The 22,151-nt window shown below is 43.5% G+C and overlaps 2 protein-coding genes across 6 annotated transcripts in view; both read right to left on the reverse strand.

The window, feature by feature from the left end:
- crls1 (cardiolipin synthase 1) overlaps nucleotides 1-10,393 on the reverse strand; it is a 50,016-nt gene extending 39,623 nt beyond the window's left edge. The window contains exons 1-4 of one of the 2 annotated variants that reach the window (XM_055638960.1): nucleotides 10,243-10,393; nucleotides 9,124-9,339; nucleotides 8,829-9,090; nucleotides 3,816-3,953 (exon numbers count right to left, since the gene is read on the reverse strand). In XM_055638960.1, coding sequence (XP_055494935.1) covers nucleotides 3,816-3,953; nucleotides 8,829-9,090; nucleotides 9,124-9,200 — 477 coding nt within the window. In that variant the 5' untranslated portion in view covers nucleotides 9,201-9,339; nucleotides 10,243-10,393. Of the gene's footprint in view, nucleotides 1-3,815; nucleotides 3,954-8,828; nucleotides 9,340-10,242 lie in introns of both variants that reach the window. The other variant, XM_055638959.1, reaches the window with a different exon arrangement.
- Nucleotides 10,394-15,461: 5,068 nt separating this feature from the next.
- The window catches only part of mcm8 (minichromosome maintenance 8 homologous recombination repair factor), a 30,258-nt gene continuing 23,568 nt past the window's right edge, over nucleotides 15,462-22,151 (reverse strand). Inside the window, exons 17-20 of one of the 4 annotated variants that reach the window (XM_055638957.1) lie at nucleotides 21,637-21,713; nucleotides 18,144-18,333; nucleotides 17,549-17,648; nucleotides 15,462-15,717 (exon numbers count right to left, since the gene is read on the reverse strand). In XM_055638957.1, the coding sequence (XP_055494932.1) occupies nucleotides 17,556-17,648; nucleotides 18,144-18,333; nucleotides 21,637-21,713 (360 nt within the window). In that variant the 3' untranslated portion in view covers nucleotides 15,462-15,717; nucleotides 17,549-17,555. Of the gene's footprint in view, nucleotides 15,721-17,507; nucleotides 17,649-18,143; nucleotides 18,334-21,636; nucleotides 21,714-22,151 lie in introns of those variants that run through there. The other 3 variants (XM_055638954.1, XM_055638955.1, XR_008723819.1) reach the window with 3 other exon arrangements.

The following is a 22,151-nucleotide window of genomic DNA, read 5'->3' on the forward strand; positions in this document are numbered from 1 at the left end:
TAATGATCAAGAACAAGTTACTTTTCTCAAGAAGAAGGGTCTGAAGAAGGGTTTTGGCCCGAAATGTTGCCTATTTCCTTTGCTCCATAGATGCTGCTGCACCCGCTGAGTTTCTCCAGCTTTTTTGTGTACCTTCGATTTTCCAGCATCTGCAGTTCCTTCTTAAACACTTTTCTCATCTGGGTTTATTATTTCAACAAAAAAAAACTTTGATGCTTTCATTGGATTCTTGTTTTGAGTACTATTATGATCCAGAAATAATAATGTACAAGAAATCTTGTAGTCAACATAGTTGAAAAAAAAGTTGGCCCAGTAATTGTTCATTATTTCAGTGCTCAATTCCATACTAGTTAAAATAGTTTATACCAATCACAGCAAAATCATTGCAATATTTGTGCAAGGACATTTTTACATTTCATAGTTTAAAAGCCAAAAGTTAAAAGACTCCCATTTGTGAATGGCTTTACAAAAAATATATATATTTTTTAATATATTAAAACTGCCCAATACATAGGGCGAAATGTCACTGCTTGAAAAAGTCACTTCAGACAGTATTATCTTTAAATTATACTCCAATGTTGTTGGAACAAGCTTAATATATTTTTTTTTAAACTGAACCAACAAGCAATATTTCACTTTGCGTAAAGGTGCCTGGAGGACAATGGTATGGTTCACAATTTGGATGTTGAGAACTCTGGAGTCATCAATTCTTCATGAATTTAGTTTACATAAAACAGAACAAAGCATGCATATCCTAACCTTTTATATGTCATCCTCCTTTAGGCCAGCTAAAAGCAATGTTACATTAAAAATATTAAGTGTATTATGCTCTTAACTTTTATGTCACTACATCAGTAACTTGTGATTTGCTCTGCAATGCTGTAAAAGTACAAAATATTTATTAATGCAGAACTTCAATAACTTCAAGCGAAAGAGAAATATATGGATTACTATATGAAATGAAAAACTGGAAGAATATTTCCACTGAAAATATTCATTCTGCACCATTACCGCTTACAAGGCAACTTTACAAGTCTAACCAATAAAGTTTGCTTACTGATAAATTATTTATATCTACACTCTCAATATGAATGAGAAACATATTATTCAGTGAGACACCAGTTGCTTGTTCAGGTTGACTAATATATTTTCTTATCCTCATTTGAAGTTGCCTATCCTCAATGAAAACACACATTTGGAAGTTTCACCTTTGAAATGAAACATTAAACCCACGTTCCATGCAGCCTCAAAGATGAATGCAAATGGTTCCCTAACACTGTTTTGAACAGATTATCAAGTAGTTTTCTTATTGCGTAGGAACGAACTGCAGATGCTGGTTTAAAACGAAGATAGACACGAAATGCTAGAATAACTCAGCAGGACAGGCAGCATCTCTGGAGAGAAGGAATGAGCGATGTTTCAAAGAAGGGTCTCAACCCGAAACGTCACCCATTGCAGTTATTCCAGCATTGTATGTCTGTCTTCAGTTATCTTATTACATTCTGTGCAAGTTATTGCTGATTTTTTTTTTAACAGTGATGCCTTAAACTACTTTGGCTGACAATTAAACTCTTTGGGATGTCTTGAGGTTGTGGAAAAGACTTCCCCTTCTGCAACTGCATTTGGCAGTATCAAGAGATATCAAGACATATTAATCATTATGGAGCAAACAGATGAAGCAACTGATAAGCTAATATCATCTTATATAAGCATATCATCATGCCATTCTTCCTCAGAAAGGATCTAATCAAATGCCATGCTCAAATGTACCGATGTTATCTTCTTCCAAAACCAACAGATAGAATATCTTATCTTTGTTCTCATACTAGAAATGTTGTACATTGTCAAAACACAACAGAATAATTTAGCTACATCCATGCAGGACACATACTATGACTAATAATTGCTTGTACAGAGCTACAAATCCTAGTATTGAATTTATCTTGCCTGGCAAAACAGAGTTTTTCTGAATACTATGCAGCTTTGATGAGCTATTTAAAGTTTTTGCATTGGGCATAAAATAAGTTCCTACTGATTCAACACTGAACCAGAGACAGAGTGGAAGTGGTAAAGAATTTGGGAACGTAATAAACATTTCCGAACATCTTACATTTACCAAACTGAAATTTTTCTAAACAACAGAGGTGCAAGATAATTATTTTTTCCCCAGTTTTTTTTCCCCAGAATTAGTTCACAGAACTATTGTGGCAACATTCACGTGGGAAGTAGTGGAGTAAACCAGGCACGGAAATCGCTATCAAAATATGGAGGGGACGGGGGACAGGGGGGACACAATTTTTTGCCGGCCGTGGACACACACACACACACACACACACACACGTGCGAGGCTTCAGAGGCTCAATCGAGTGCTAAATGCAACTCAACTCTGCCTGTCTCGCCAGGTTAACTACAGCCCTGCCTGGACTGACAGGACACCAGCGCTGCTTCTCCACGCTGGCCATATTTCCTGCAAGTCCAGGCAGGGCTGAAGGTTAATCTTGCGGAACGAGCAGAGTTGAGCTAGGTTTAGCGCTGCTTCTCTGAGCTGGCTGTGGGCCCGGGGGCATCGCTCCCGTCTGACTCCCGACCTCTCTGGCCACCCATGGGGGGGGGGGGGGCCACTCGGGTGGGAACGGGACAGCGCCGGAGACCGGGATCGATCCTGGCTGCAGATGAGGCACAGGTCTGTGCCACGTCTCCCTCCTCCAATCACCGCATTCTATCCTCAGGTTCCACCCTGCCCCCCAACTCCTCCCTCCTCCAATGATCTCGCTGAATCATCATGTCCCGCCCCCATTGCCTGCTGACCAACGTCTCTCTTGTCCAATCAGCGCCCTCGATCAGCAGTCCCACCCCCACTGTCTCGCGGAAAGCGGAGATTTCACCGGGTTTTTAAATCCGGATTACAAAAACTTGGGGGATGTCCCCCACCTTGCAAAACAGAGGGGGACGTGTCCCCCATGCCCCCCCATGATTTCCGCCCCTGGAGTAAACTAACATGTTCCATGGTCCCAAATACTTCCCACAGTTTCCATGTCTAGAATGGACCTATTTTGCTTGTATTCTCCAACACCATGAGAATTAATTAATATATTTATAGCTCACAAATAATAGTTAAGCAGCAAATTAGTAACTCCAAGTTTAGACATGGAGTTGTGATTTAATCAAAAAATTAAAAAAATTGACAATTAGAAATAATACTTTTTTAAACGTTGAAATATGTCAAGCTCATTATGGCGGTATGCACAGTAGATAAGAAACTTTAATGATTGTATTCATAAACAGAATTTGCTCCTTTACACTTGGATTGTCCACAAAAAATAATCAGAGCAGCATAAAAGGTGATATCTACTGATGAAGGCAATTTGGGTTGAACTAAAACAGCTGAGAAGCAATGTTTCAAAATAAATTCAAGAAAACATTCACATCAATTTCATAAAGAGGCTTATGATAAGATGATAATCAAATTGCAATTGTCTAATATTGTTTCCAGATATGAGAGTCCATGATGATTTTCATGGTTTATCCTTCTGGGTTTAGAGTGTAAAAAAACCCATTATCATTGGGATGAATCCAATGAAGGCCAATGTGCCAAAAGCCTTTTTGACTACCCTATCTACCTATGATGCCACTTTCAACGAACTGTTTCTGCATTACTGGATCCCTCTGCTCTACAGCGTTCCTCATAGTCCGACCATTCACTGTGTAGGTTTTGCCCAAGATGTCCAAGAGACGTTGCAAATTTGAATAACATATGGTCCAAGGTAATTAGGTTAACAAAAGGTGTCCATTTGATCGCAGAGTTAGTTACTCACCAGATCAGTAATGCCCGCCAAGGTAAAAAGACCAAGAGCTAGGTTGAATTCTTCTTCTACTATTAGGTAACCCAAGTATGGTGACAAGCCAATCCTTGCCATACTGAGTAGGTTTGGAATTGTCCATGGATTTTCATACTGCAAACAAATAAAACAAATTTATTATTTTCATATATAGTCCAGATCACCACAAAAAACTTTTTTTTTTGATGTTTTACATCTTAAAAAGTACATAGATACAGAAATCCACAGTGTCTGTTCAGGTATATCAACGAATATTGTGAGAAACGTTTAGTTTAGATAGATACAGCACGGAAACTGATCCTTTGGCCCACCGAGTCTGCGCCGACCAGCGATTCCTGTACACTAACACCATCCTACACACTAGGGCCAATTCTACCGAAGCCAATTACCTACAAACCTGTATGTCTTTAGAATGTGGGAGTGGGAATGTGGGAGAATTATGGATAGTCAGCACCCAGAAAAACTCACGCGGTTACGGGAAGAACGTACAAACTCCATACAGACAGTACCCTCAGTCGGAATCAAACTAAGGTCTCTTGTACTATAGAAACTTATAGAAACTTACAAAATTCTTAAGGGGTTAGACAGGCTAGATGCAGGAAGATTGCTCCCGATGTTGGGGAAGTCCAGGACAAGGGGTCACAGCTTAAGGATAAGGGGGAAATCCTTTAAAACCGAGATGAGAAGAACTTTTTTCACACAGAGAGTGGTAAATCTCTGGAACTCTCTGCCGCAGAGGGTAGTCGAGGCCAGTTCATTGGCTATATTTAAGAGGGAGTTAGATGTGGCCCTTGTGGCTAAGGGGATCAGAGGGTATGGAGAGAAGGCAGGTACGGGATACTGAGTTGGATGATCAGCCATGATCATATTGAATGGCGGTGCAGGCTCGAAGGGCCAAATGGCCTAGTCCTGCACCTAATTTCTATGTTTCTATGTTTCTATAAGGCAGCAACTCTACCGCTGTGTCACCGTGCCACCCTAAAGCTAAAGAGTGAAGGGTGGCTAATGTTCCTTTATACAATAATGGCTGCAAAGAAAACCTTAGGAACTATAGTAAGCCTCATGTCTGTGGTAGGCAAGTCACTTAAGGGGATTCTGAAAGGTAAGATGTACATGCATTTGAAAAGACAAGTTGATTATGAATTATTGTAGATGCTGCTGCACCCACTGAGTTTCTCCAGCAATTTTGTGTACCAGTTGATTATGAATAGTCAGCATGGCTTTGTGCATGGAAGATCATGTCTCAAGCATTTGATTGACTTTTCAAAGATGTATCCAAGAAGTTCGATAATAGCAAGGAGGTAGATATAATCTAATTGGTCTTCTGCAAGGCCTTTGATAAGGTTCCGCATGGTAGCCTGCTCTGGAAGGTTAGATTGTATGAGAGCCAGGGAGAGCTAGCTAAATGGATACACGTGGCTTGGTGGTCGAAGGTGATGGTGGAAGATTGTTTTCCGGATGGAGCCACATGAGCAATAATGTGCCTCAGGGCTCAATGGTGAGTCCATTATTGTTTGTCATCTACATCAATGATTTGGAAGAGAATGATTTGTAAATTTGTAAGTGACACTAAAATAAGTGTCATAATTGACAGTAAAGAATTACTGCAGGTAAGTGGGCCGAGGAACACAGAGTTTAATTTAGATACATTTGAGGTATTGTAATTTGTGAAGTGACATCAAGAACTTCAGACTGATGGACCAGGGGATGGAAAGCTGGACAAGAGAGGTGGGGGTGAGGCAAAGCCTGACAAGTGACAACAGGTAATAGGTGAGGGCTTACAGAAAAGGACACAAAATGCTGGAGTAACTCAAGGGGTCGGACAGTATCTCTGGAAAACATGGATAGATGACCTTTTGGGACGGGATGCTTCAGACCCATCTGAAGCAACACAAAATGTCACCTACAGTCTGAAAAAGGTCCCGACTCAAAACATCATCTATCCCTGTCCTCCAGAGTTGCTGCCTGATCCGCTGAGTTACTCCAGCACTTTGTGTCATTTTTGAAATAAATCAGCATCTATAGTTCTTTGTTTCAAGGGGTGAAGGCTGATTGCCAGTTCGATAGAAATAGTGACGGTGGCACAGTGGTAGAGTTGCTGCCTTATAGCGTATGCGGCGCCGGAGACCTGGGTTCGATCCCGACTACAGGTGCTGTCTGTACAGAGTTTGTACGTTCTCCCACATTCGAAAGACGTACACGTTTGTAGGTTAATTGGCTTGATAAATGTAAAAAATATCCAGTATAAAATGTTCCAACTTTCAGTATAGTCCCTGGTGGACTCTTTGGAAGTGACGATCACAAGGTACAAGGTGACAAAGGGCAAATTGGAGATTAAAAGTTGTCAGATAATGAAAGAAAAGTAGTGAAATGTAATGCAGGAGGGAGGGAGGGGTATGGGTGGAAGTGGTCAGGGGAGCGGTAAGAGAGGGGGCGGGGGATAAAAGTGAAAATGGGGGATTTTGGGTGGGGTGGGGTGCGAGATGAGTGGAAGGTGGTGAAAGGAACAGGGTGAAAATGGTGGTGGGAGAATGTGTCCATTTCGTTCCACAGTGCTGCCTGACCCGCTGAGTTATTCCAGCATTTTGTGTCTATCGTCAATGTAAACCAGCATCTGCAGTTCCTTCCTACACATTAATAGTATTTTGGCTTCCCTTCCCAAATGAATTCAAACCTAGTTGGTACTTCAGCAAATGATCGTATCCTATGAGCCTGCATGATCTTTCTCATCAGTAAAAGCAGCATTCGCAGTGATGGTACCTAGTTGAAGCCATGAACATGTGATGGCCAGTTGATATGTCCATAATCCATAGGAGCAGAAGTAGGCCATTTGTCCCGTAGAGTCTACTCCATCATTCAATCATGCCTGATCTAACATTCTCTCTCAACCTCATTCTCCTGCCTTCCCATAACCTTTGACACCCTTACCAATCAAGTATCTGTCAATCCTCGCCTTAAAAATACCCAATGACTTGGCCTCCACAGCAGTCTGTGGCAACGAATTCCACAAATTCACCACCGTCTGACTAAAGAAATTCCTCCGCATCTCCTCTCCAAAGGTACATGTATTTATTCTGAGACTGTCCCCTCTGGTTCTAGAATCTCCCACTGGTGGAAACATCCTCTCCACATCCAATTTGTCAGCCACAAATCCAATAGGGAATATGGTTAAAAAAAAAGAACTGCTTTATCCAAAGTGGTAAAGAGTTGGAGTCACTAGCGCAGGGAGTGGTTGAAGCGAGTGATGTTTAAGGGGAAGTTGCTCAAGCACATACGGGAAGAGAGTGTGATGTTAACCGATTATGAAACATAGTGACATAAGGAACTGCAGATGCTGAAATCTTGAGCAAAACACAAAGTTTTGGAGGAACTCAGCAGGTCAGGCAACATCTGTGGAGGAATGGACAGGTGATATTTCAGGTCGGGGACCCTTCTTCAGACTGGTTTATTATTGTCACCTGTACTGAGGTAGAGAAACGTTTTGTTTTGCGTGCTATTCAATTTGATCAGATGCACATAAACATAATCATGCCAAGCTGTGCAACAGGTAGATCAAAGGGAAAGTTGCAGAGTGCAGAATATAGTTCTCAGTGTTGTAGTGCACAAGTTCCATGGGCATATATTGTCTGCAATGGAATAGAGGTGAATCGAACAGTATTCTAGCTTATAGAGTCATTGGGTCATACAGTGTGGAAAAAGGTTCTTCGGCCTTACTTGCCGAAAGACAAACATGTACCAACAACACTAGTCCCACCTGCCTGCATTTAGGCCATATCCCTCCAAACTTATCCTTTCCACATACCCATCTCGTTGCTTCTTAAACTTTGCAAAAGTCCCCATTTCAACTACCTCCTCTAGCAGCTCGTTCCATACGCCCACCACCCATTGTGTGAAAAAGTCACTCCTTAGGTTCCTACAAATGTTTTCCCCTTCATCTTAAACTTATGTCCGCTGGGTCTTGATTCCCTTATTCTGGGCAAGAGACTGTGTATCTACCCGATCTATTCCTCTCATGATTTTATACAGCTTTAAAAGATCACCCCTCATCCTCCTGCACTCCAAGAGATAGGGTCCCAGCCTACTCAACCTCTCCCTGTAGCTCAGGACATTGTGTCCTGACAACATTCTCATAAATCTTCTCCATACCCTGTCCAGCTTAACATCAGAACTGAACCCAATATTCAAAATGAGGCTTCACCAACATCTTAGACATTCCTCTCATGATTTTATATGCTTCTATAAGATCACACATCCTTCTGCGTTCCATGTATCCCATGAGTCCTAGCCTGCTTAACCTTGAGTTCAGGCCCTCGAGTCCTGGCAATACCCTCGTAAATCTTCTCCGTACCCTTTCCAACTTGACACCATCTTTCCTATATTCCTCTCATGATTTTATACACTAAAAGAAAGGTCTCTAATCAATAATCCTTCCACAGATGCTGCCTGACCCACTGAGTCCATCCAGCACTTTAAGTTTGAGTCAAGTCTGAAGCTGAGGAGGGGGGGGAGCATGGACATGTGGGGCAGAAGGGCCACGTTATCTTGAAGCAGGCGCAAGCAAGCCCCAGAGTCCTGGCAGCATCCTCGTAAATCTTCTCAGTACCCTTTCCAGCCTGACAACACCTTCCCTATATTCCTCTCATGATTTTATACACCTCTAAAAGAAGAAGGGTCTCTAATAAGTAATGCCTCCAGATGCTGACTGGCCATCTGAGGGCATCCAGCACTTTGGGATTGACAACTGAACATCTTTCCGAAATTTCTCTCACAGTTTTTACACAGCTCTGTAAGGAGAAGGGGTTTCTAATAAGTAATCCATAGAAAACATGTTTTCTATGTAATACCAGAATTCACGAATCAAGAGAGTTTATAATTAAGAGAGTCCATCCAGCACTTTATGAGTTTGAGTCAAGTCTGAAGTTGAGGAGAGGGGCTAGCATGGACATGTGGGGCAGAAGGGCCGCGTTATCTTGCAACGCCCGTACTCACCAGCTCTGGAGTCCCGGCGCCGGCCGCCGCTCTGTCCTCGGCCCTCGGGTACGAGCAGGGCTCGGCCGCTTGTCTCTTGGGGGCGGGTTTGCCGGCACCGTAGCGGCGGGAGAGGCAGGCCTGGTGCCGGGGGAAGCAGCTGGAGCCTGGGCCTGGGCGTGACCAGGTAACCGTGAGCCTGAGGTGCGGCGGCGGCAGCAGCAGCGGCGGTGAGGCCGGGCGTTGGTGGAGGTGGAGGCCGGGGCTTGACGCTGGCGCTGGGCCTGCCCTCGGCTCCCTCGTCCCCCCGCCTCCTCCTCCTCCTCCTCTCCCCGGCCGGCTCAGCACCTTCCCCACGCCGCCCAGAGTCCAGCGGCAACGGCGCAGCAACATGCTCTGGCCCCCCCGAGGGCCGTCAGTGGGAGAGCCGCCGCCGCCACCGTGTAACCACCGCACTGAACATCCCCGCACCGGGACAGGACAAGGGTAGGGCCTCTCCCCCTCCTTCCCCCAACCCGAGCCCACAGGGCACCTGCTTAAGGTTACACAGAAAAGCTGGAGAAACTCAGCGGGTGCAGCAGCATCTATGGAGCGAAGGAAATAGGCAACGTTTCGGGCCGAAACCCTTCTTCAGACTGATCAGGGGTGGGGGTGGGTGGGGACAAGAAAGGGAAAAGGAGGAGTAGCCGGAAGGCTGGAGGGTGGGAGGAGACAGCAGGGGAGCTGAGGAAGGGGAGGAGACAGCAAGGACTAACAGAATTGGGAGAAGTCGATGTTCATGCCCCCGGGGTGCAGAGTCCCCAAACGGAATATGAGGTGCTGTTCCTCCAATTTCCGGTGCTGCTCGCTGTGGCCATGGAGGAGACCCAGGACAGAGAGGTCAGAGGCGTAGTGGGAGGGGGAGTTGAAGTGCTGAGCCACCGGGAGGTCAGCTAGGTTTCACAGAAAAGCTGGAGAAACTCAGCGGGTGCAGCAGCATCTATGGAGCGAAGGAAATAGGCAACTGCCAGTGGCTCAGCACTTCAACTCCCCCTCCCACTCCGCCTCTGACCTCTCTGTCCTGGGTCTCCTCCATGGCCACAGCGAGCAGCACCGGAAATTGGAGGAACAGCACCTCATATTCCGTTTGGGGAGTCTGCACCCCGGGGGCATGAACATCGACTTCTCCCAATTCTGTTAGTCCTTGCTGTCTCCTCCCCTTCCTCAGCTCCCCTGCTGTCTCCTCCCACCCTCCAGCCTTCCGGCTACTCCTCCTTTTCCCCTTTCTTGTCCCCACCCACCCCCACCCCTGATCAGTCTGAAGAAGGGTTTCGGCCCGAAACGTTGCCTATTTCCTTCGCTCCATAGATGCTGCTGCACCCGCTGAGTTTCTCCAGCTTTTGTGTGTAACCTTCGATTCTCCAGCATCTGCAGTTCCCTCTTTAACACTGGGCACCTGCTTAAAGGCGCCTGCTGGGGCGAACAAAAAACAAATCTCCTCTCAAAGCCGCCTGGAGGCTGCTACATGGGGCTTGAAGGTCACCCAAGGTACTGTCAACCGGACTCAACACTAGTCACAGAGTGATACAGAGTGGAAACACGCCCTTCGGCCCAACTCTGCTTCTGCTTGTGCTGTGCACAACCGCCAACAGCTCGGACATCTCGTGGAGGTTACGCTCGCATGGGCACTGGTTGCAAAAGGGTTATTTAGATATTTATGCGGGCAAGTTTGGTGAGATGATCCATGTGCAACTTGTCGAGCTGTGCCTTGAACAGTGACAAGGTTGGTGTTAGGAAGTATGTTCCAATCTGGGATAGTCCATGGATATAGGGTGATTTCACGAAAGGTCACTGGAGCATAGATCCGCACCCACGTGACCGAAAATCTCAAGTGGAGGACATGCTAGACATCCGGTACATGTTAGTGGATGGGAAAACACGCACTTTCCCACCCGTTAAAAACATAGAAAACGGCCAGGTTTTGAGTCAATAATGCGAAATTCAGCGAGCAAACGCGATAATTCCCGATATTTTGGACCTTTAAATCTCCACGGCAAATGTCCGCTGTTCACTTCCGCTGGATTGGCACCTTCAGCTCCCTCTTTAATTTACCTTAGTTTCTATCTTTTTTTTTAACTGTAAATCTAGGTAGCTGTGCCTCACGGTCACCCCGACTGGCACAATAAATTGCAGATCAAAACCTGGCCGTTTTCTATGTTTTTAACGGGTGGGAAAGTGCGTGTTTTCCCATCCACTAACATGTACCGGATGTCTAGCATGTCCTCCACTTGAGATTTTCGGTCACGTGGGTGCGGATCTACGCTCCAGTGACCTTTCGTGAAATCACCCTATAGTGACTGTAGATAGCTATTTTTGTTTGCTCTAATTCTACTATAAATAAAGTGACCTGAGGACTGTCTGGTAGATTTCTGGGTATTGGATTGAACGAGGTGAGATATGTTACTGGGGATGATGCCATGAGTCTCCTTATAGATAGTACATAAGCGGGCTAATAATAATAATAATAATAATAATAATATATTTTATTGTCATTGCACATAAGCGCAACGAGATTCGGTATGCAGCTTCCAACCGATGTCATAACATAAATAACTAATACAATTTGGATTTAGATATCCCGAGAACATGGATTGTAAAAAGAACAGTAAAATAGTCAAAACAGTTCAAACAGACTAAAGTGCAGATGTGTCTGTGTGACGTGACCATCCGAGGGAGACAGTCCAGGGGGGATGGGGGCACTCAGCAGGGCCGGTTCAGAGCCGCTATAGCTCTGGGAATGAAGCTGTTCCTGAGTCTGGAGGTTCGGGCGTAGAAGGTCTTGTAACGTCTGCCGGAGGGAAGTAGTTCGAACAGTCCATTACAAGGTATGAGGAGTCTTTATCTATGCTGACGGCCTTTTTGGCCGATGATGTATCTTGACTCCAGCGACACTGGCCAATAATGTCCCAGCTACACTAGTCCCACTTGCCTGCGCTTGGTCCATAACTCTCCAAGCCTGTCCTATCCATGTACCTGTCCAATTGTTTCTTAAACAATGGGATAGTCCCAGCCTCAACTACCTCTTCTGGAAGCTTGTTCCATACACCCACCTGTGTGAAAAAGTTACCCTTCGTTTTCCTATTAAATCTTTTCCCCTTCATCTTGAACCTACGTCCTCCTGTCATCGATTCCCCTACTCTGGATAAAATACACTGTGCATCTACCCGATCTATTCCTCTCATGATTTTGTATACCTCTAGAAGATCCCCTCAACCTCCTACGCTCCATGGAATAGAGACTCGGTCTACTTACTTTCCCCTATAGCTCACACCCTCTAGTCCTGGCAACATCCTTGTAAATCTTTTCTGAACCCATTCAAGCTTGACAATATCTTTCCTATAACATGGTGCCCAGAACTGAACACAATATTCTAAATGCAGTCTCACCAACATCTTATATAACTGCAACATGCGAGTCAGAAGTGATAGGAGCAGAATTAGGCCATTTGGCCCATCAAGTCTACTCCACCATTCACTCATGGCTGATCTATCTCTCCCACCTAACCCCATTCTCCTCCCCATAACCCCTGACACCCGTACTAACCAAGAAGAGATTGAGTAGGCTGGGACTCTTATTCCTTGGAGCGCAGGCGGTTGAGGTGTGATCTTATAGAGGTGTATAAGATCATGAGAGGAATAGATCGGGTAGATAGATGCCCAGATTCTCTTGCCCAGATTCTCTTCCCCAGAGCAGGTGAATCGAGGACCAGAGGACATAGGTTTCAGGTGAAGGGGAAAAGATTTAATAGGAATCTGAGGGGTTAACCTTTTTACATGGTGGTGGATGTATGGAACAAGCTGCCAGAGGAGGTAGTTGATGCAGGGACTATCCCAACATTTAAGAAACAGTTCAACAGGTACATGGATAGGATAGGTTTGGAGGGATATGGACCAAATACTGGCAGGTGGGACAAGTGAAGCTGGGGCACATTGGCCGATGTGGGCCTGTTTCCACACTGTATGACACGATGACTAATCTATCTATCTCTGCCTTAAAAAGATCCATTGACGGCCTCCACAGCCTTCTGTGATAAAATAATTCCAGATTCACCACCTTTGATGTATGGACTCAACAACCCATCAAGGGCCACACTAAATGCTCAATTCTGGAGTCTTACAGCACTGAAACAGGCCTTTCAGCGCAACTTGCCTATGCCAACAAAGATGCCCCATCGACATGTCCCATCTGCCTGCATTTTTGTCCGTTTTCTTCTAAAACCTTCCTATCCATGTACCTGTCCAAATGTCCTTTAGATGTTTAGGAAGGAACTGCAGATGCTGGTTTACACCGAAGGTAGACACACAATGCTGAAGTAACTCAGCAGGACAGGCAGCATCTCTGGAGTGAAGGAATGGGTGACATTTCAGGTCCAAACCCTTCTTCAGACTGAGAGTCAGGAGAGATTGGAACTAAAGATATGGAAGGGTAAGGTGTGAAAATAACAGATCTAGCTTAGATCAGGCATCTTAATTGGGCCAAAAAACACCCATTTTGTGCCAATAGCTGAATATCCTGCAATAGTTTACAAGACCAGGGAAATGGGAGAAGGCGACAGTTGCTAAGAATTTTCTGACCATAGATCCCAATGCGGTACTTTGAGGGTAAAACACAAAATGTTGATCAGGCAGCAACTGTGGAAGGAATGAACAAACATTTCCGGTCATTCTTCACACTCTGGCCTCACCAAGATCTAAAATATAATCTTGCAATGCTAGAGGGCATGGTGATAGTCATTCTCAGCTTCCTATGCTGATAACTATCGCAGGTTGAATTTGTTGATTCATGCCACCTCTAAATTTGTTGTATGAGGGGAAATCAACCAAAATCAAAGAGAGGAGACTTCATCTAGTTTTTCTTCAACCCACAGTAGAAGATCGAATCAACAGCATTTGTCTTCATTGCAGGCTTCAAGAAAGCACATGCATTTGTAGGTTGCACTTACAAAGCTGGAGAACTCCTGAAGGCCTCATTAACCTTTAAACATGACAAACATGTCTCCTGTGTTCTCTGTCAACCTGTCCAAATATTAATGACCTCCTCAGCGCACTCTTTTTCCTCAATCCAAACAATACAGCATCCATTTGTCCAGTAGGAACATTACACTGTAGCTGAACACATCCCTTTAAAAGTTGCCCACAAAGATTAAACCCACTGTTAATAATTGTGAGATATTGCAACATCTCAAAGGCTTTTAAATTTCAACATCTCAAATGCCGAAATCACGCATGTCAGTTTCAACGCGGAAACGCAACTGCACCATGTCCTTTTGCAAATTCCACAAACACTTAGTGCGAGAGGATGCTGGTAACTCTAAACAAAAACAACGATCGCTTTCTTGATCAAGATTTTTAACAGGCCAAACACTTAGCGACAGAAAACCTTATATTCGCTGATTAGCCATTATTATTTTGGTTTATTTACTGTTCGAGTCATAAACCTTGATTACTGACCTTTTCTGAAAGCAAAGTGAAAAAGAGGATAGGAAGCAGCTTTACTGGTTTCAAAACTCTAAATGCTAGTGCCAGAATATACGTTTCATTCAAGCAATCATGGGATGAGCAAAATGATTGGCATGATGCATGATTTAAATTAAATGTTAAATGGGATGTCAGGACTTTCATATAAAGAAAGACTGGATAGACTCGGCTTGTACTCGCTAGAATTTAGAAGATTGAGGGGGGGGATCTTATAGAAACTTACAAGATTCTTAAGGGGTTGGACAGGCTAGATTTAGGAAGATTGTTCCCGATGTTGGGAAAGTCCAGAACAAGGGGTCACAGTTTATGGATAAGGGGGAAATCTTTTAGGATCGAGATGAGAAAAAACATTTTTCACATAAAGAGTTGTGAATCTCTGGAATTCTCTGCCACAGAAGGTAGTTGAAGCCAGTTCATTGGCAATATTTAAGAGGGAGTTAGATGTGGCCCTTGTGGCTAAAGGTATCAGGGGGTATGGAGAGAAGGCAGGTACAGGATACTGAGTTGGATGATCAGCCATGATCATATTGAATGGCGGTGCAGGCTCGAAGGGCCGAATGGCCTACTACTGCACCTATTTTCTATGTCCATGTTTCTAATACAGCTTCTCCTCGACCTACGATGCGGTTACTTTCCGATAAGCCCATTGTAAACCGAATATATCGCAAGTCGAAAACGCATTGTGATATATTGCCATCATGTGACCGGAAGTGGTGTGTGGCTCGCTGCCATTGCCGATCGTAAAGTCAAAATATCACAAGTCGAAGCATCGTATATCGGGGAGCACCTGTAACAGAGTAATGTGTTACAAGTACCAGCAGAGGGAGAAAATACTTTCCAGAAACATCATAAAGTATCCACTATCAACTACTAAATTAATTTCTGTATTCCACTGAATATCCAGATATGTTCAAGAAAATGTAAGAAACATGTATGGCTTAACAAATTTATTATTCCAAACAATGAAAAGGTGTTGGCATTACATTTTATGTTAAAGAAAATATAAATGTTTGCAGTACTTGCGTATTATAATTTCAAAATACATTTCTACAACAGTACCAGAAATTTTGATCTGTTAATTTTGTAAAAAAAAAATCAGTCACAGAATTATTGAATGAGTTAAAAGCTGTTTCTATAAATAATACATTCTACTAATGGTTAACATTAAATGTCAGCAGACATTAGACTTATTTCCATAATATAAATATGAAATGTAGTGACAAAACATCATAAATAAGACATGTAATATTTGCAATAATGTTTCACATTGGGAAAAATAAACATTTGGTGACAAATTTTCTCTTCCTTCTCACTACAAATCTGGTGAGAAGATCTGGGTGGAAACTTCTGAGTGCCTCAAATCTGTATGTACTCCACGCTTGCACATTGGACTCCTACTCGCAGATGAGCATTAAAAAAAATCAGTGGAAGAAACAAGTAGAATGACAACAAATTTTATTTCTTGAATTTCATTCACCAAACACTAAAGGTGCATTAAGAGAATCCATGTTTCTTTTTTGTCCCCATATCTGATTTTAAAGTAAGCTTCTACTACAAATACCTAGTCAAATATGTTTCTGGTAGAAGTTCCTGATTAGAATGGGTGTCAGGGGTTATGGGGAGAAGGAGAATGAGGTTGACAGGGAAGAATAGATCAACCACGATTGAATGGTGGAGTAGATTTGATGGGCTGAATGGACTAATTCTGCTCCTAGAATTTATGAACTAATGAAATTCTTAAGCTAATGCCGCAACTGACAAAATGCAATTGTTTAAATTTGAAATTTCCATTATGAATTTCAATAGAGGCAATTATAAAGGAAAAAAAGTTAAATATTTAATACAATAAGTAAACGTCTGGGTGTCATGGCTTAATCTCAACTCAGCAGAGAAATCATCTTGTAAATGTCTATTTTCTAGCACTCTCCCATGCAATGTGTTCCACACCAGGTGAGCCAGCGAACATTTCAGTTTCATTTGTCTCTGCCAATGCCGCTAATGTATAAAGGGCCAGTCCCATCAGCATGCGACTGCATGCGTCTAGCGCGGCCAAACGTGGTGGCTTGAGGCGTACGGCCTCGCGGGGCCGGTCCCACTTCCAACCGCGGAGCTGACTGGAGTTGTGCGGGGCTGGTCCCGACATCATACTCACCAATCAGCTGGGCAGGAGGCGGGCCGACTGAATCTGGACGTCGCATGGCGTTGGGCGGTTACGTCATCACACAATGGCATGCAGGGCGGTGACGTCGTCGCGATACGCCACGCGCTAGGCATATGCCGTCAAGACACTGCATACAGCATCAAGACGCTGCGTACGGCGTCGAGACGCTGCATACGCCCGTCGAGGCGCTGCGTAAGGCCGTTGCCGCGCGGAATTTTTGGACAGTGTCAGTTTTCCGGAGCCCCGCGCGATGTCGGGACCAGGCCCGCATAACTCCATACGGCTCCGACGATCGAGGTGGGACCAGCCCCGCGAGGCCGTACGGCTCAATCGACCATGTTAGGTTGAGCTAGCCGCATGCAGTCACATGCTGGTGGGACAGGCCCTTAAGTAATACAGTGCACCATTTCACTGCTTTTGATGTTTTAAAACCATTCTCTGAACTTTACTCAAAAACACAGTTAATACCAGAACCTGTCATTTGGCTGAGGGAAGATTAATATCCTTTTATATTTCAATGTTCTTATGGAAAGACTGAATATTTCAGTAGAGAAATAAAATATTCAGCGTAACCTGCTCAGTTAGATTTCAAATTCAAAGATTGTGAAATTAAGAATCCTGAATGCATACAGCACTGCCAGGAAGGGCTAGATTATTAATTCCCCCATCCCCATCCCTGAGCTAAAAGTGTGTGAACCACAAGTAAATAAATATTTCTGACACCAATACTATTTTACTGACTTTTAACTAAAAAGATATACCTGATGGAGGTAATGTTTAAGAAGGAACTGCCGATGCTGGAAAACGTGGAATGTAAACAAAAATGCTGGAGAAACTCAGCGGGTGAGGCAGCATCTATGGAACAAAGGAAATGGGCGACGTTTCGGGTGGAGACCCTTCTTCAAACTCACCCACTAAGTTTCTCCAGCATTTTTGTCTACCTGATGGAGGTAATGCCATTTTAGTTTTTTTATATCCTTTGCCTTTGTTCAACGGAGTGAATTAACTCTACAAATCACTTACTGTAGATAAATGTTCAATCTGCGAGGCAGATGCCGCAGCACCTTGCAGTCACATGGTTTGGAGCTGATAAAGCCTTGGTCCCTTTTTTAACAAGTAGCCTTGATCATTCAAAGAGTGAATAAATCCATCAAAATCAGATACCTGTACAATTTAAGACAAAACATCGCTGGATTTCAATCTTTAATCTGTGATTAAACCACTGCAGGATTAACAAAGCATCTTAATCACATAAAACATCCTGGTTCCTTTCTTTTTTTGCAGAGAAATACCACAAGGGAACATCAGAATATGCAAGAAAGGTATTGAGGAAGTTGGAGCAATTCTTCAAGGTTAGGTGGAAAAGATGGGTTTGAAAGAGATTTTGGAAAAAAAATTGATTTGAGACAGAATTTTCTGAAAAGGTCTAAAATGCAATTTTCACCAATGTTGTCAAAGGGTGAAATGTTGAATGGGGAGGAGGTGGATAGAGTAGATTATGGAATGTGAAAAGACAGAAGACAAGGGAAAGAAACTTAAGGATCAAAAGAAACAAGCAAAGAAAACATTCAGCATTTATAGAATGCGTTAACCTCAGGACATCTAAAAATAATTTCCCTGGCACCATAGTACTTTTAAATTACAAAAAAAAAGATTTACCTGTACTTGTATTTCTCTTGCTATTTCCTTGAGTTGTTGAAATTCAAAAACAGTTTTATACGTCTGTTCTGCTATTTTGTTCAAAGCAGCCACAAATCGTTTAGCCTGGGATCGTTTGCTCATACCAGATCCATGCTGCGAGCGTTGGAAGTCTAATCTTCCAAACTCATCGGAGAAAGTATCTAGTAAGCTGTAAATACAACAAAGGCGATTTATTGAAATAATATTAAGTATGCGTGGAGCAGTGCAGGAGAGGGGGCAGCGTTGATAAAGAGAAAATACCCAAGATATCAGTTTTAAATAGAAGACCTAGTTGGTGTCCATTTACAGTTTTGAAATACTCTTTATAAAGTGGACTAGAAATAGACGCAGAAATGTCGAGGTAATTATGTAACGACATTATCTACCCCGGACACTAAGCATGAAGATTTAGAAGGGAGTAAAATCAATAATAATAGATTATGGAACAACATTATCTACCTCGGACACCAAGCATGGAAGACTTGGAAGGCAGCAAAATCAATAGCAATAGATTAGCCCGATAAAAGAACTGAGGAGACATGAAATGCCTAACTGTCCAAAAAATAAATAGAGCGAAAGAAATAACATAATGAGTGGTCACTTAGAAACATAGGAAATAGGTGCAGGAGTAGGCCATTCGGCCCTTCGAGCCTGCACCGCCATTCAATATGATCATCCAACTCAGTATCGTGTACCTGCCTTCTCTCCATACCCCCTGATCCCTTTAGCCACAAGGGCCACATCTAACTCCCTCTTAAATATAGCCAATGAACTGGCCTCAACTACCTTCTGTGGCAGAGAGTTCCAGAGATTTAAAACATTTAGTGTATCTCATAATTAATAAAAGGTATGGCTGCCAAAATGTTGTGTAAATTTAAATGGTAGCATGAGAAGCATGACACTTCCTATTTTTAAACTAAAGGATGTAAAAACGTGTTTAGTACTAACATTGGATCCCCAGTGCCAACTTCTACATATGTCTGATTTTACTTTCTCACCTAATTGAATTGATTGATTGAAAGATACAGCATGGAATTAGGCCCCTTGGCCCACGCCGAGCATCAATCATCTGTTCACACTAGTTATTCCACTTTCTCATCCACTCATTACACACTAGATTTACGGCAATTTACAGCGGCCTATCAACTTACAAACCCGCACTTGGTAAGGATGTGGCAGTAAAACAGAGCACCCAAAAGAAATTCACATGGTAACAGGGAGAATGTGCAAACTCCACACAGACAGCACCCAAGGTGAGGATTTATTCCTGTGAGGCAGCAGCTCCACCAGTGCACTACTGAGCCCCAATTGAAAATTCCAATTTCTAAATTGTGCCATCACTCAAAGCACAAAATTATGTTACTAATTTGTATTCATAATTGAGTTTATCCTATTACAAACCTAAATGGGGTTTTCTAAACTGTTCTGAAGCTCCTAGTCTCTTCATCAAAATACTAGCATATTAAAGAATCATGCCAATTTTAGATTGGACCTCAAATATACATCTTGAAAATGGCAGGATCACCATGGGCTTCAGACCTAAAGCATGCTAACTTTCTGGATAAGACGGGTGTAGAGAAATATGAGCCAAATGCAGGCAGGTGGAACTAGTATAGTTGGGACATGTTGGTCGGTGTGGGCAAGTTGGGCCGAAGGGCCTGTTTCAACTCTGTATGACTTCAAAGGAGGAAAACCTCTATGACAATCCTAAAATGCTCTTTCTTAAAAGTAGGGAAACCAATTCTCAAGGAGAGGAGTATGCATTAAAGATCTTTACTTTTATGATAAGGGCTTTGAAATAAATCAAACCTAATCAGATTCAGATTCAAGATTCAGATTCAATTTTAATTGTCATTGTCAGTGTACAGTACAGAGACAACGAAATGCATTTAGCATCTCCCTGGAAGAGCGACACAGCAAACTATTTGAATAAATAATAATAAGTGTCGGGGGGGGGGGGGGGGGTGGTGATTGGCAGTCACCGAGGTACGTTGTTGAGTAGAGTGACAGCAGCCGGAAAGAAGCTGTTCCTCGACCTGCTGGTTCGGCAACGGAGAGACCTGTAGCGCCTCCCGGATGGTACAAGATACAAGATACAATTTAATTGTCATTTGGACCCCTTGAGGTCCAAACGAAATGCCGTTTCTGCAGCCATACATTACAAACAAATAGACCCAAGACACAACATAATTTACATAAACATCCATCACATTGCTGTGATGGAAGGCCAAAAAAACGTATCTCTCCACTGCACTCTCTCCCCCCCCCCCCCGATGTCAGAGTCAGAGTCAAAGTCAAAGCCCCCGGCTGGCGATGGCAATTGTCCCGCGGCCATTAAAGCCACGCCGGGTGATGCGAGGTCGCACACCGGGTCTTGGTGTTGGAGGGTAAACAGTCCATGGTTGGGGTGTGAGAGCAGTCCTTGGTGATGCTGAGCGCCCTCCGCAGACAGCGCTTGCTTTGGACAGACTCAATGGAGGGGAGCGAGGAACCGGTGATGCGTTGGGCAATTTTCACCACCCTCTGCAATGCCTTCCAGTCGGAGACAGAGCAATTGCCATACCATACTGTGATGCAGTTGGTAAGGATGCTCTCGATGGTGCAGCGGTAGAAGTTCACCAGGATCTGAGGAGACAGATGGACCTTCTTCAGTCTCCTCAGGAAGAAGAGACGCTGATGAGCCTTCTTGATCAGAGTAGAGGTATTGTGGGTCCAAGAGAGGTCGTCGGAGATGTTGACTCCCACGAACCTGAAGCTAGAAACACGTTCCACCTCCGTCCCGTTAATGTGGATGGGGGTGTGCGTGCCGCCTCTGGACTTCCTGAAGTCTACAATGAGCTCCTTGGTCTTCTTGGAGTTAAGGGCCAGGTTGTTGTCAGCGCACCATGCTGCTAAGTGCTGGACCTCCTCCCTGTAGGCCAGCTCATCGTTGTTGCTGATGAGGCCAATCACCGTTGTATCATCTGCATACTTGATGATGGTGTTAGTACCATGTACAGGTGTGCAGTCATAGGTGAAGAGGGAGTAGAGGAGGGGGCTCAGCACACAGCCCTGTGGAACGCCGGTGTTCAGGGTGAGTGTTGAAGAGGTGTGCTTGTCTAACCTCACAGACTGGGGTCTGTTGGTTAGAAAGTCCAGTATCCAGTTGCAGAGGGAGGAGTCGATGCCCAGGTTACCGAGTTTGGTGATCAGTTTTGATGGTATAATGATAATAATAATGATAACACCTAATAATATTCAACTGAACATTTAATAAATACAATTTCCCACTTTCATTGTGGGCCTAAAATATAAAATCTGTTTCTCTCACCACTTAGTTTCAGCATTTTCTGTTTTTATTTCAAATTTCGAGGAATTTTCTAGTTTTTATTTTACTTTGCCCTATAACTCAGTTCACGGCAACATTAAATATCATGATGTAAACTTTTAAATTACCACTTTTCATTTAGTAACATAATATTTGAAAGGTTACCTGTGTTTCATGATATCCACAACATCCTCTGCATCACTTTTTGCTGCACTTTCTCGAAGCTCTAATTTTGCTCTTGCCTTTAAAAACAAGAAAGATTTTTTTCAGAGACCTCCACACCACATTGAAACAAAACATAATATATACCAAAAGGATTCAAAGTGCTGGAGTAACTCAGCAGATCAGGCAGCATGCATGGATAGGTGATGGTTCAGCTTGGGACCCTTCTTCAGAAGGCTAAGCTGAAGAAGGGTCCTGACCCAAAATGTCACTTATCAATGGTCTCCAGAGATGGTGCCTGACCCACTGAGTTCCTCCAGTATTTTGTAACCTTTTGTGTAAACCAGCATCTGTAGTTTTTATCTCTGCATAATGTACTCCACAATTGGAAAAAGAGTTTGCGTTTAATTTATTGTCACGTGCTCTGAAGATACAGTGAAAAGCTTTTGTTGCAAAAAGGTATAGCAATGTTTGAGCTAAGTCCATTAATCATGGAAAAAAATGTCTGCTTCCAAATA

The sequence above is a fragment of the Leucoraja erinacea genome, chromosome 8, assembly GCF_028641065.1.
Source record: "Leucoraja erinacea ecotype New England chromosome 8, Leri_hhj_1, whole genome shotgun sequence".
In the NCBI taxonomy this organism is placed as follows: Eukaryota; Metazoa; Chordata; class Chondrichthyes; order Rajiformes; family Rajidae; genus Leucoraja; species Leucoraja erinaceus.